At 36.8% G+C, this 11896-nt stretch overlaps 3 protein-coding genes across 3 annotated transcripts; 2 read left to right on the plus strand and 1 right to left on the minus strand.

Moving 5' to 3' along the window:
- The first annotated feature begins 425 nt into the window (after positions 1–425).
- LOC108201561 (late embryogenesis abundant protein D-29-like) lies at positions 426–2327 on the plus strand. Its single transcript, XM_017369852.2, has 2 exons — positions 426–836; positions 1070–2327. The coding sequence occupies exons 1-2, from the start codon at positions 557–559 to the stop codon at positions 2146–2148; spliced, it is 1359 nt and encodes a 452-aa protein (XP_017225341.1). The 5' UTR covers positions 426–556; the 3' UTR covers positions 2149–2327.
- A 1803-nt stretch (positions 2328–4130) lies between these two features.
- LOC108201562 (pectinesterase-like) lies at positions 4131–6009 on the minus strand. The gene is made up of 2 exons (XM_017369853.2): positions 4951–6009; positions 4131–4861 (listed from the first exon to the last, which is right to left on the minus strand). The coding sequence occupies exons 1-2, from the start codon at positions 5945–5947 to the stop codon at positions 4164–4166; spliced, it is 1695 nt and encodes a 564-aa protein (XP_017225342.1). The 5' UTR covers positions 5948–6009; the 3' UTR covers positions 4131–4163.
- A 2541-nt stretch (positions 6010–8550) lies between these two features.
- On the plus strand, positions 8551–11777 carry LOC108200697 (rRNA-processing protein fcf2-like). The gene is made up of 6 exons (XM_017368939.2): positions 8551–8687; positions 8791–9024; positions 9115–9175; positions 10764–10835; positions 11003–11118; positions 11447–11777. Exons 2-6 carry the CDS (start codon positions 8792–8794, stop codon positions 11553–11555), a joined length of 591 nt encoding a protein of 196 aa, XP_017224428.1. The 5' UTR covers positions 8551–8687; position 8791; the 3' UTR covers positions 11556–11777.
- Positions 11778–11896: the final 119 nt, after the last annotated feature.

Below are 11896 nucleotides of genomic sequence, written 5' to 3' on the forward strand. Positions count from 1 at the left end.
GCAGAGCATTCGTCTATGTCCAAATTCAAGATATTTTGTATTTGTTTCATTTGTGAGTGTGTACAATCTGATAAATAGTACCAAATAAATGTGTTGCTATCACTTTGTATGAAGCATCTGCATAACTGGATATCCATTATCTAAGCATATCCAACTACATGAGAACAAAAAGCACTTATAAAATTTGAAAGAAGCTTCTGAAGAAGTTGTAAATTTTGTTTACAGGAAATAAAAAGTACTTTAAATTGACAAAAGATATAATTATATGTTTTTAACAGTATTCCAAATATATTTCATAACATATATATAAATGAAATATTCCGATTTTATTACAAGAAACTTACAAGTGTTCATGCTTCCATGCATCTTGGACACCTTATTTTCTTCTCCCAACAAATCTTCCCTTCAACTGCATGCAATTACCCAGATTCTCAAATTTTATCTAATATACGCATAAATACCAAACAAAATTTTTGAATTGTTTGCTTTGTACATAAGCCTGTGATTAATCAATAATTAAGACAAATAAATACATGCATTTACATGTTTAAATGCAATGGGTTTGGATAAATCTGTTGGGTTTATGGTGATTATGGTGTTGGTGGCATTTTTTGTTAGCTCATGCAGTGGCGCCACCGCGGGAGAAATATGGGGATATCACAAGAACAATGCCAAGGAGAAGTATGCTGATGCAAAGGAGGCTGCAAAGGAGGCTGCAGAGTCATGGACTGGATGGGTCACGGACAATGTCTCTCAGAAATTGGCCCTTTTCACCAGATATCAATCCACTGGTTCCGCGAAAAGTACCAAAGATACCATCACTGATTCTGCTTCTGGTTAGTCTGGTTCTCTTCATAATTTTTCTTGAAATGGATATTTGAATTTGAAATCTCCTTTCAAATTTCAGTCAATTTTTTTTAATACAGATTGTATATATGCTATTAGAGAAGTCTGTAGGTCAGGTTAACAGAGTATATCTTGTAGGTTTATTGGTGTAGTTTAATTGAGTTTCTTGAAACTTAGGAGTATTACTTATTAATGATTGTGTCTTTTTTGGGTGAATAAACAGAAGCAGGACAATACGGGTATGATAAAGCCGGGGAGATAAAGGATTCAGTTGCAGAGAAGGCCTCACAAGGGACGGATAAGGCATCAGACATGGTGGATGAGGCTAAGAAAATAGCGGGAGAGAAAGCTGATGAAGTTGGCCGTTCCACCGGAAATGCCAAGGAGAAGGCATCTGAGACAGCTGAACAGGGAAAACAGAAGGTAGCAGAGAAAGGAAATGAGGCTTATGACATGACACAGAAGGCAAAAGACAAGGCCTATGAGGCTAGTGAGATTGTGAAAAATAAGGCGACGGGGAAAGGAAATGAGGCCTATGACATAACACAGAAGGGGAAAGACTTGGCATCTGATAGTGCAGAGTATGCAAAGAAGATGGCAGGAGAAAAGGGAGATGTGGCTTATGAGATGGTAGGACGAGCAAAAGAGGTGGCTTATGACACTGCAGGGGCTGCAAAAAAAGCAGTTGAGAAAGGAAATGAGGCCTATAATGTGACAGGGCGAGCAAAAGACGTGTCCTCCAGTACAGCCGAGAGTGCAAAAAAGATGGCAACAGGGAAAGGGAAGGAGGCCGATAACATGACTGGACGAGCAAAAGAGGTGGCCTCTGATGCAGCTGAGGGTGCAAAACAGATTGCAGCTGAGAAAGGAAAGGAGGCCAATGAGAAAATTGAGGCTGTGAAACAGAAGGCAACAGAGAAAGGAAATGAGGCATATGAAATGGCAGGGAGAGCGAAAGAGAAGGCCTACGACTTGGCGGATGCTGCAAACCAAAAAACAGTAGACAAAGGAGATGAGTCCTATGACATGACACTGAAGTCGAAAGACAAGGTGTGGGAGTGCGTGTGTACAGAACGTGCAAATGACAAGGTGACAGACACGATGAACGAGGCCTATCAAAAGGCTGGTGAGATGGCAGGACAAACAAAGGAGGCAGCAGATAAGAACTTAGACTGGGCTAAAGAAAAGGCTAAGGATGGGTATGAAGCTGCAAAGGGAAAAGCTGGGGAAACTATAGATTCAGCTAAAGAGACCATCTCATCAAATATGGAAGCTGCTAACAAGAAGTCCCAGAAAAAGTGAAAGACAGACATGCAGTCCAGCATGGAGAAGAATCTTGAGTTGTATTATTCATTAACATTCTTTAGGCTAGATTACTTTAACCTCTCCTCTTATGAGCTGCAGTGTTGTAAGTTGTAATGAGTGCTTGCTTATATCTACTCTATGTTGTATATTACTAAATATTATGTGTGATACTCATGGCATTGATGATTCTGAGTGCTATACTGTGGTATGCGTCGGTTTAAATTTTATATGACTGTGCAAAGGCCAAAGGGGATTCAAGTAATGTTCCATATGACATTAGTTGTTATTGATCTTGATCATAACTATAACAAGATTGCGAAAATGTTACTCACAGCTAAACAGAGTCTCAAGAGTTGTCCCATATCCGTTGTGAGAGGCACAGATAACTAGAATATAAGTAGTCATATATAACTCCAATAGTGTGAGAATTTTGGGAGATGTCCAGAACCAAACCCGTGCGAATTTGAGCCTAGGTGGTGCTAGATAGCCTGATGAACTTCCAGTATGAGTTTAGGTCTCAGAGGATGCCCCGGGAAGTAGAACAATTATAAAATGATTCTTGAACAAAAAAATTATTTTCAAATATTCTTAACTTAACTTCACTTGATAAAAAATCAATAAATTTATCACTTCAATTATTTATTACACACAAAAAATGAACTCCAAGGAAATTCTCATTTCTCCTTCTAAAACCCTCCACTGCTCCCGTGAAAACACACTAACATATGAAAAATACAACAAAATCCCAAATCTATAATTACAACTTACAAGTTACAAATATAGACACAACTTCTTGAGTTGCTCAACAATGTCAGCAGCATCAAGAGGCCTAATTTCAGGCTTAAAACATCTCTCACTCTCTCAAAAACCAACCTCGTCTTCACCAACAACAATATAGGCATAGACCCATGTGAGATCACCGTGTTCAAGCTCTCTGATTGATGAAGCCCAAGAAAGACCAAGTGGGATTGAAGCTAAACCAGGGATTATGAAACCCAATTCAAGAAGAACAGGCTTGATTGCTGTGAAGTGTGGAATGAGTGCTCTTTGGGATAAATGTGAAAAATGTTTAGGTGTATAAAATAGAACCAGCAAGGAACTTGATTTTATGTGAGAGGCCAAGTATGATGCTCCTTTTTTCTCCATGCATGCAAATTTTTCTAAATGACTCTGATTTTGATAGATTTTTGGTTCATTTATATGACTGGCAGGGTCCTTTTTTTTTTAATATCTTCTAGTGATTTTGAAAATTGTTTATGTTTTTGGCCTAAACTAAGTGTCCGAGTCCAAGTGTCCATGTCTGAGTGTCAAGTGTTCGACATGGGTACTTCAACACAAAATGCAGAATCCGAGTAACATAGTTAGCAATGACCAGTTGTTATGCCAGTGATAATAGTTTAAGTATCTCTTGCGGAAGAAAGACATTTCCGCCACCGCCCTGAATTTGTCCAGGGAGTAGTAATAGAGCTGATCCTCACTATTATAATAAGAAATTTTCCGTTTGTTATTTTGTCATGTATTCCATTTTTAAAGGTCAAACATGCTTGCATTGTTTTTGGAGCTAATAAATTGTGTTGAAAATAAATGTATAAAAAGGCTGATCTTGGACAAGTAGCTGAGAAGATGTATTATCAAGAAGTGTTTTTAAGGTAATATAGTTAATTACTCGAAATGCTATATACATTCCTCTCTCAAAATCTAATTTGCGATGCTTTGATTTCATGTATGTATGTTGTTATCTGATGAAAGTCTTTACATTTGCAGAGGATTTTCACCCTCTGACAAAACTTTACATAGTATATCATGAAGAACCGGGGAAGAATGAGAAATGCTCAATAATATTTCTTTCTGTTTTGTGCAAATGTACACTAATCCTTTCTCGATATGAAGTCATCTGACACAGAATTATATACAAAAAGACAACACACATTGGTGTCACAAAGCAATCTTCTCCTAAGAAGTAATCTATCAATCTGCTCCTAAATTTGTAATTTGAGTATATACTGAATGTCTCAGCTTTTCAAGCCGAGGATGAATGGTGCTCCAGTTCCTTTAAGCCACTGGTCTCCTTGTATAAATGGTCCAGCAGTATAAGGTAAAGCCTCATTCCTGTTGGTAATAACTTTATAGCCTCCCCATCTGACCCTCTGAGCAGTATTTGCTCCTGGCCCATGATTTGCATACTCTCTGTAAAACAGTGTATCAAGTGCAAAGGTTCCTTGCCATGGCATCCATCCGGCTGGCTGGACGAAGTCAGCCAGTTGTGATTCCATAATCACTGTCATGGAGTATTCTTTCCAAGGCCTTCCCAGGAAAGTTTGGACTTGGAATCTTTGTGGGAAGAGTTTTTGCTCAGGGACAATGCGGCAATTTTGGATGACTATACCAGTAGGTTCGCGTTTGTCTGATCTCCCCTGTGCAGTTACTGTATTTTTCTGACCTGGACCTGGCATTCTCACAATGATCAAACTGTTCTGAATGATGACTGCTCCATCACCAAATATAAAATCAACCGTGCCTGAGATGACACAGTTGCGATAGAATTGCCTATGGGTTTGTGTATATAAGCTGTCTTGATATCCATCAATTCTGCAGTTATAAAATGCAGACATGTCTGATTGGACTCTTAGAGCCACTGCCTGGTGTCCTTCAGGACCTGCTGTGTTCTGGAATCCCATTCCTTTGGCCACGAACCCGGCACCAACAGCAGCTGCAATGATCATCTAGTTAGTATACTCAACTTTTATTTTCCATATGATGATTATTTGTGCATATAGAAAAACATATATATAGACTTGCCAAAGGATGCACTCTGCATTGTTGTAATTCCTTTGGCATTGGATTTACTACCGGTGACCATTGTCTTGCGTGGTCCATCTCCATACATAAAGACATTTACTTGATCCTTGGTAACAGTTATGTACTCATCATAAACCCCTGCTTTTACATATATGGTATATCTTCCTTTGTTACCCTTTGGATATGCAGCAAGAGCAGCACCAATGGTTTTGTATTGTCCACTTCCATCTTGTGCAACAACAGCATTCGGTGTCACCCCAGCATTATTGCTGGCTAGCAACTTCCTATCTACAGACGAAAGCCACCTGGGGTAACCATGCTTATCATCGTAAGCTACATCAAGAAGGCGTCTGTGATTGGCAGTTATGTTTACAGGAATTTTGAACTTCTTAAATATATCGGACATTGTGGAAACAATAGCTAATGCATTGCTTGTCAGCTGTGTTGCATTCAATAGTCCATTTGACATTGTGGCATTTAAGTCATCATGTTCAGAACATCCATCAATACAACTTTGCTGATACGAAATAACTGCACTCAACCAGTTCCTCAACTCGGCCTCTCTGTCTGTCATGCTATGCAAATCGCTATCTCCAACAGATGACATTGAGGCTTCCAGCTCATCAACAGCAAATTGTAACAAGTCTTGGCAATCATCAACAGCCATTTTTTCTTTTGGTTGATTAACAGCTTTTGAAATTGTTCCTGATTTGTCTAATGCTGCTTTTACTTCCTTTTGTGCGTATTCTATAGCAGCTTGAATGAATTCTTTCGGAGTTGCAGATTGATTATTAGCCAAACCGCTCATGCTATTAACACAAGACTCCTTGTAATCAGTTGAAGAGCAAACCGAGGCCACCGGCTTTGAAGTCGTGGCCAGAGGATCTTTTCCTTCACCGGATGTTTTCTTGTGCATAACATCAGTGCTGATAAGGCCTATAACTGCACCTACAACTGCAACACCTGCAACTGCAAAGAGTATTAACTTTCCTCCCATCTTGTTTCTCTGTTTATCTATGTAACTATTGACTATTTCAAGATTTATGCTTTCGGATTTTGATGTAATAAAAATGAAGAGGATCAATGTTCTCTGCAAACATGTTTATGATTCATAAAGATTGTTTATTATGAGGGAAAGAGAAAGAAAAAAAATGACTTTGATGAAATGCCTAGATTATAGCCATGCATGCATGCATGCAAATGCAATGTTTATGTATTATATATTCTGAATTGAGTGTACGTCCTTTAAACAAGGTTTAAGCTAGGGTGATGATTAATTTTTAGCAGTGTTTTGAGGAGATTAGCCACTAAAACAAAGTGAGGTTACTATTTAATCATTTTTTATTAATTAAGTTTTGAGGTTTAAATGCACAGCTGGCTCTATTCCCTTCTGGTTTACTTCTTTTGCTTTCTTGAATAGCATATTTTACTAGTGATCTGCCATAAAAAAGTGTGTGTGTTTTGGAAAATGTTATAGAAGATAAATTATATATATAAAAAATATTCCTTGTGCTTTTTTTTTTTACATCTTTAAATTATTAATTACTCAGAACTTGTTACCTAATTTATCATTTATTGTTTTGTATGCTTTTTTGTCAGTAATATGATGGATTGAATATGAAAATATTTAGGTTAGTCTCTCTGCTGTGTTGATAATAACATATTGGAAAATCTGAGTAATCTGAATTTTTGATTTATCAACATATGAGTACAAGAACAGACAACTATAGCTTTGCAAAATTTACACATGTAACAGAGCACTATCCACTCAAGCTAGTAGCTACATTATCAAGCAAAAGTCTGATTTTAAGGACTGTTGTTCCTTACCAGTAAAAAAAACCAGTTCCTTGTACAATCAGAGGAGTACCAGAGTCTTTAACAGCTTCCGAAAGCTCGTTATTACTCTTAAAAAGTTGTTTAAACCCGAGGAACAAGCTCAACAAGTGCCCTTGTTGAGCAAATAGCCCCCCTCGGTGAGGTTCTTAAAGTTTTCTGTTTCATGTTCTTCCCCACTTAAAGATCCTAAGGAAGAGTTATCGACAAGGGTCTCTCCCTCGCCATACGCTAAGTTTCTTCATCAAGAGGATTAGTCACCATTCTCCACTTCATCTGAACTACCAAAATTATTCCTGCTAGCATCCCCAGTTTCTTCATCCATGCATGATTCTCTTTCATTGTCTGCATGAAGGTGTTCATGGTTTTTGTACTTGCTAACTTTAGTTGTGCTCACATTTTCAGCTTCCAACTTGACGTTTATATCCTTAAGAATCCCTATAGACTTGGCAAGCTTGTGCGACAACTTAGACTCATACTTTTGCAACATATCACATGGCAGAACCAGGAATTAGACTTAGGAGGCTCAAACAGTGTTGTTCACGGGTCATTCGAGTACGAGGTACGGGATCGGATACGTAAACACTAGCTCTTATGAATCCGTGACCCGCGAATTTGGTTCACGGTTCGATATCTTGATCCCTTTCGGTGATTTTTCACTAAACAATATATAGTTTACCCGAAAATAGTGAAGTAAGTTAAGCAGAAAATGAATTTTAAGGTTATTTAATAAATGAACGTGATCCCTAGATCCAGGTCAAAGAGGAATCGTGTTCCAGAACATTTCAGATCGACATTTTTTATCTAGAATGCAGGAGCATTTCTTAAGATTATACAAGCTGCTAGAAGAGATGCATACACATTTTAATATATCAGAAGAGTAATGTAATTATGTGTAAAGTTTTTTGAAAACAAGTAAGTGACCATCATAATTCACAAAAACAAATGTAAAATTATGTTCATCAAACAGCGGAACCCCACATTATGTTCATCAAACGGCTGTTCATCAAATTATATACCACTCAATTGTTTAAAGTTCAAACTTTAATTCTTGAGAAATTTGGAAAGCAAGTCTCTCTATATGATATTTATAATCCAACGGGGGTTAAAAAAATTATATTGACATCTCAATAATTGAGCGGGGGCTGGAAAAAAATATATAATGTTTTTTCGGATTCAGAGGGGTTCTAGCATTCACTAGCCTCCGCAAGAATTAAGGACCTCATGTGGCACAAGATGCCTCTACAGCCTACAGCTATTTGAACTTCGAAGCATATAGCTAGAGATATCAATAAAAAATTTACGATATCCAAAATATATGTATGAAACTTAGATAATCTAAATATATCATATTTCAAATTTATTATTACAAATATTTTTTCTGACAAATATGCACATATAATTTGCATATTTTAAATTATAATATTAAAAAAAATGTTTTTAGTGAGTTTTAATTGTGAAATATGTCAGCTTTTCATAAAAGCAAAACTAAAAATAGTTTTTTAATAAATATGGGGGCATGTTTTTACTAAAAATATTTTTTCAACTAAAAATTGTTGTTCAGAAAATTTTTTGAATTCACGAAATATTTTCACCATTTTTCGAGAAAAATGTTGTTGACGCTGTTTGACCAAACATGACCTTACTAGATTTGTTTCGAATTATATTTCCTTACGCATTTAAAAAATAAAAAAGTTTCTATTTCAACGTTACAAATGCTATTTTGGGCCGGACATATGTAACTCCAAAGTTTTGTTGGGGCTTCTAATTCATAATTGGGCTTTTACTCTTTACATATAAACTCACATACTGCCTGATGGGTAATTTACCGGGTTTCGGATCGTTCAAAACCCTAAACCCCTTCTCGCGATTTGACAATTCAACACATTCAAAGCTAAATCTATGTAAGCTTCTCACTCTTAATAAATCAATTATATTCATATATGTTTATGTTTTGTCAATTTTTATATTGACAGTGTGTTTGATTGTGCTGTAATTTGATTTCAGAATGGTTGAAAACAAGCCAAAGATTGGATTATCATGGGAACCAAAGCTACCCACTTCGTTTTTACCCGGAAATAAATCCGGGTCGGGTGTGAAAACCCAATCTTTGGATGAAAAATGTGTTGTGTATAAGCCTAAAAGTGAGCTTGTTGATGGGCTTTATGTGCCAACTAATAATCCCAAGAAGTTGAATAAGTTGTTGAAGAAACAAATTAAAGATACGTCTGGAAAGAATTGGTATGGTTTTGGTTTTGGTTTCGGTTTCGGGTTTAGTGGTTATTAGGGTGTGTGTTGATGTGTGAGGTTATTGTTTATGTTGCTGTGTAGGTTTGATATGCCTGCGCCTACGATGACGCCTGAATTGAAGAAAGATCTTCAGTTGCTCAAGGTTAGGTCTTTTTGGTTAGCGTATATTATTGTTTTAAGTTTGGTGATATATGATGTTTGTGTGAATATTTTTGTATTGCTTTGGTGATTGTGACTTGCTTGAGTAATTGAGGTTTGTATATGTTCTGTTAAAATATGTATCAAAATTGATTAGAACGAGTGGGATGAGGTTGGAATGCAATCAAAATTTGTGAACAAAGTTTAGAGTGAAAGAAAGAATGCAAGATTGAAGAATTAAAGGATTATCATGCATATCATTCATGGTGTGCTTCTTGAAACAAGCAAGTAGTAGGAATGAGGCATTCATCTTCAAATTTGTGGGATTGGGGTCTGGTTTAGATTTGAATATGCATAAAATGGAGGAATGTATGAAATTTGTGACTCACACCCATTGTTATCAAGTCGTCGACCAGTCTTTCTATAGAAAAAGTCGAGTAGCGACTTATGAGCTTTACCCGACCCGATTCAGTACCTTGTCTGTCCAGAAACTTCTGAAGTAGGGTTTTTTGACAAAATCTTATGTAATTATGATACGAAAAGAAAGATAAGGCTTTGGGCGGCTATATCAGGTCCGACTAATCGACTTGTCCTAGGTGTGTAGGCCCTGATTACCTGTTGGCTATGTAATCTTTGTATCATTTTTAACATATCAGTATATCCCTAATCTTTGTATCATTTCAACTTCACATTATTATTTCCTTCCTGTCACTACTTTCTGGCTTCACTTTAGATGTGAACTAACAATTTGCTACATTTTGTACATCTGATTGTTGCTTATTCTCTGTCACTTTTGATTCAAACTATAAACTGATTTCTGTTCAACTATATTATATTTATTAAATTCAGTAAAAATATGTATATGAATAACTTGTCGACATTGTACGACTAGTCGGGCGACTTGTCGACTAGTCGATTCCAAGGTACCCGGGTGCCGAGGCTCGACTTGGCGCCGTGATAAACTTGCTCACTCCCACAAAAATGTACAAGCGTGCATTATATTTCAACTATGAACATTCCCTTCAACTGAATGTAGCATTAATATTGTAGCACAAAAAAATAGTGGAAAGACACTTTGAGCTACTTAAGTTATATCATTATGGAGCTTTATTGTGTTTGCCATGTTTTTCATATGTGCACAGTTTTTTACTTCAATCTATTCAATAGTAACTACCAACCAATTAAGTAGGAAATAGTTAAAGCTAATCCTATATTGTATCAAGCATCCTACAAGACTCTTGGTCTTGTAACTTCTCTTTCACACTATACAGAGTATTCTTGAAGTATAAGATCAAGATACCAGTGCCCATTTTCTTGGTTGTAGAGACGAAGCGTAGTACAGTTTTATTTAACCCACGCCTACCAGTCTAGGATGGAATTTGAAATTTAACATTTTAAAAGTAACATTGGCCGTGTGACTTGGATCGCTGCTTATTATATTATTAGTAATGACATTTGTACCCAGCTGGTTCTCTGAGGTTGATAGCTGCGACGCACCTGGATGTTACCTTAATGTTAGTTTGATGAAATCTTCTTGATAAGTCCTTTTCTTAATATAGAACTTGCATTTGTGATCTTTTTGGTGGTAACAGTTGAGGACTGTCATGGATCCAAAGAGGCATTACAAAAAGGGTGATTCGAAATCAGTTCCCAAATACTTCCAGGCAAGTCACTGTCCAGTACTTTGACACTCATGCACACATTATCATGCAAATATTCGAGGGCCAGATGTTAGCTTTTGTTTGTATATTTATACATATATAATAAGTTTTAGTAGCTTATTATCTGCTGCTAATTGTTGGGTATACTTGTTTTTATATGAATTTATCAGGTTGGAACTGTTATAGAGTCAGCAACAGATTTTTACACAGGTAGACTTACTAAAAAGGAGAGAAAGGCATCCCTTGCAGATGAGCTACTTGGTGACCATTCTCTAGGAAGTTACAGGTAACGCAGACTAAAGAGCCTATGTCTTGTATATTTGTTATGTGCCTCATTACAGCCTGTCCCCAAGTGTATATATATTTGTTCTTCTATTTCAATCTTGAGACTTGGCAAGTATAAAGGTTTAGTTGCATGCTATACTCTTCTAATAAACAATGCTGAATCGCAAACATACTCTTTCTTTTGTTCCATGTTTTTAGAATGACCATTGATGACACCTTAAATAACCTGCTTATTGAGAGTAGTAATGGAGAAGATGATGTTTGTTTCCTTCTCTTTTTTTTTCTTCGCTCTGTTCTGATGTCATCTTATATGACCTTTTTTTCTGTAGAAAACGGAAGGTCCAAGAGATAGAAGCGAAAAACCAACCAGGTGGGGTGGATAAATGGAAGATAAAGGGTAAAGAGTCCTGGAAACGTGCCAAGCAAAGAAGGCACTGATGACTGATGCAGGGATATTGGCCCTGCCTTGCTTAATATCTTGTTTATTTATGGATTTTTCCTGCCGTGAGGATTACTCAAATTAGAATTAGTGGCCTCAAAGCTGAGGCAGAATTAGAATTAGTGAGACCTCAGGGCCCTCACTGTTGTAATAGTTGTGGAGACTACTAAATTTTTGTCATCTGTATGGAGTTTGAATGTATAATTAGAAGTTTTGTGATATGGATGATGGCATTCCGTTACTGCAGAATATAGAGATTCTCTCATTACCTGCTATTCCATTGTAACAAATAATTTGCAGATCCTCGTCGTCAGGAATACAATCCTCTGCTGGAAGCATG

This window comes from Daucus carota, chromosome 9, assembly GCF_001625215.2.
Source record: "Daucus carota subsp. sativus chromosome 9, DH1 v3.0, whole genome shotgun sequence".
NCBI lineage: Eukaryota > Viridiplantae > Streptophyta > Magnoliopsida > Apiales > Apiaceae > Daucus > Daucus carota.

Excerpts from the sequence above, each read along its gene's own strand:
- LOC108201561 (XM_017369852.2), top strand. The coding sequence starts at position 557 with ATGGGTTTGGATAAATCTGTTGGGTTTATGGTGATTATGGTGTTGGTG. Across the intron at positions 837-1,069 it reads CATCACTGATTCTGCTTCTG|AAGCAGGACAATACGGGTAT; the intron begins GTTAGTCTGGTT and ends GTGAATAAACAG.
- LOC108201562 (XM_017369853.2), bottom strand. The coding sequence starts at position 5,947 with ATGGGAGGAAAGTTAATACTCTTTGCAGTTGCAGGTGTTGCAGTTGTA. Across the intron at positions 4,862-4,950 it reads AATGCAGAGTGCATCCTTTG|CTGCTGTTGGTGCCGGGTTC; the intron begins GCAAGTCTATAT and ends TGATCATTGCAG.
- LOC108200697 (XM_017368939.2), top strand. The coding sequence starts at position 8,792 with ATGGTTGAAAACAAGCCAAAGATTGGATTATCATGGGAACCAAAGCTA. Across the intron at positions 9,025-9,114 it reads GATACGTCTGGAAAGAATTG|GTTTGATATGCCTGCGCCTA; the intron begins GTATGGTTTTGG and ends GTTGCTGTGTAG. Across the intron at positions 10,836-11,002 it reads CAGTTCCCAAATACTTCCAG|GTTGGAACTGTTATAGAGTC; the intron begins GCAAGTCACTGT and ends TGAATTTATCAG.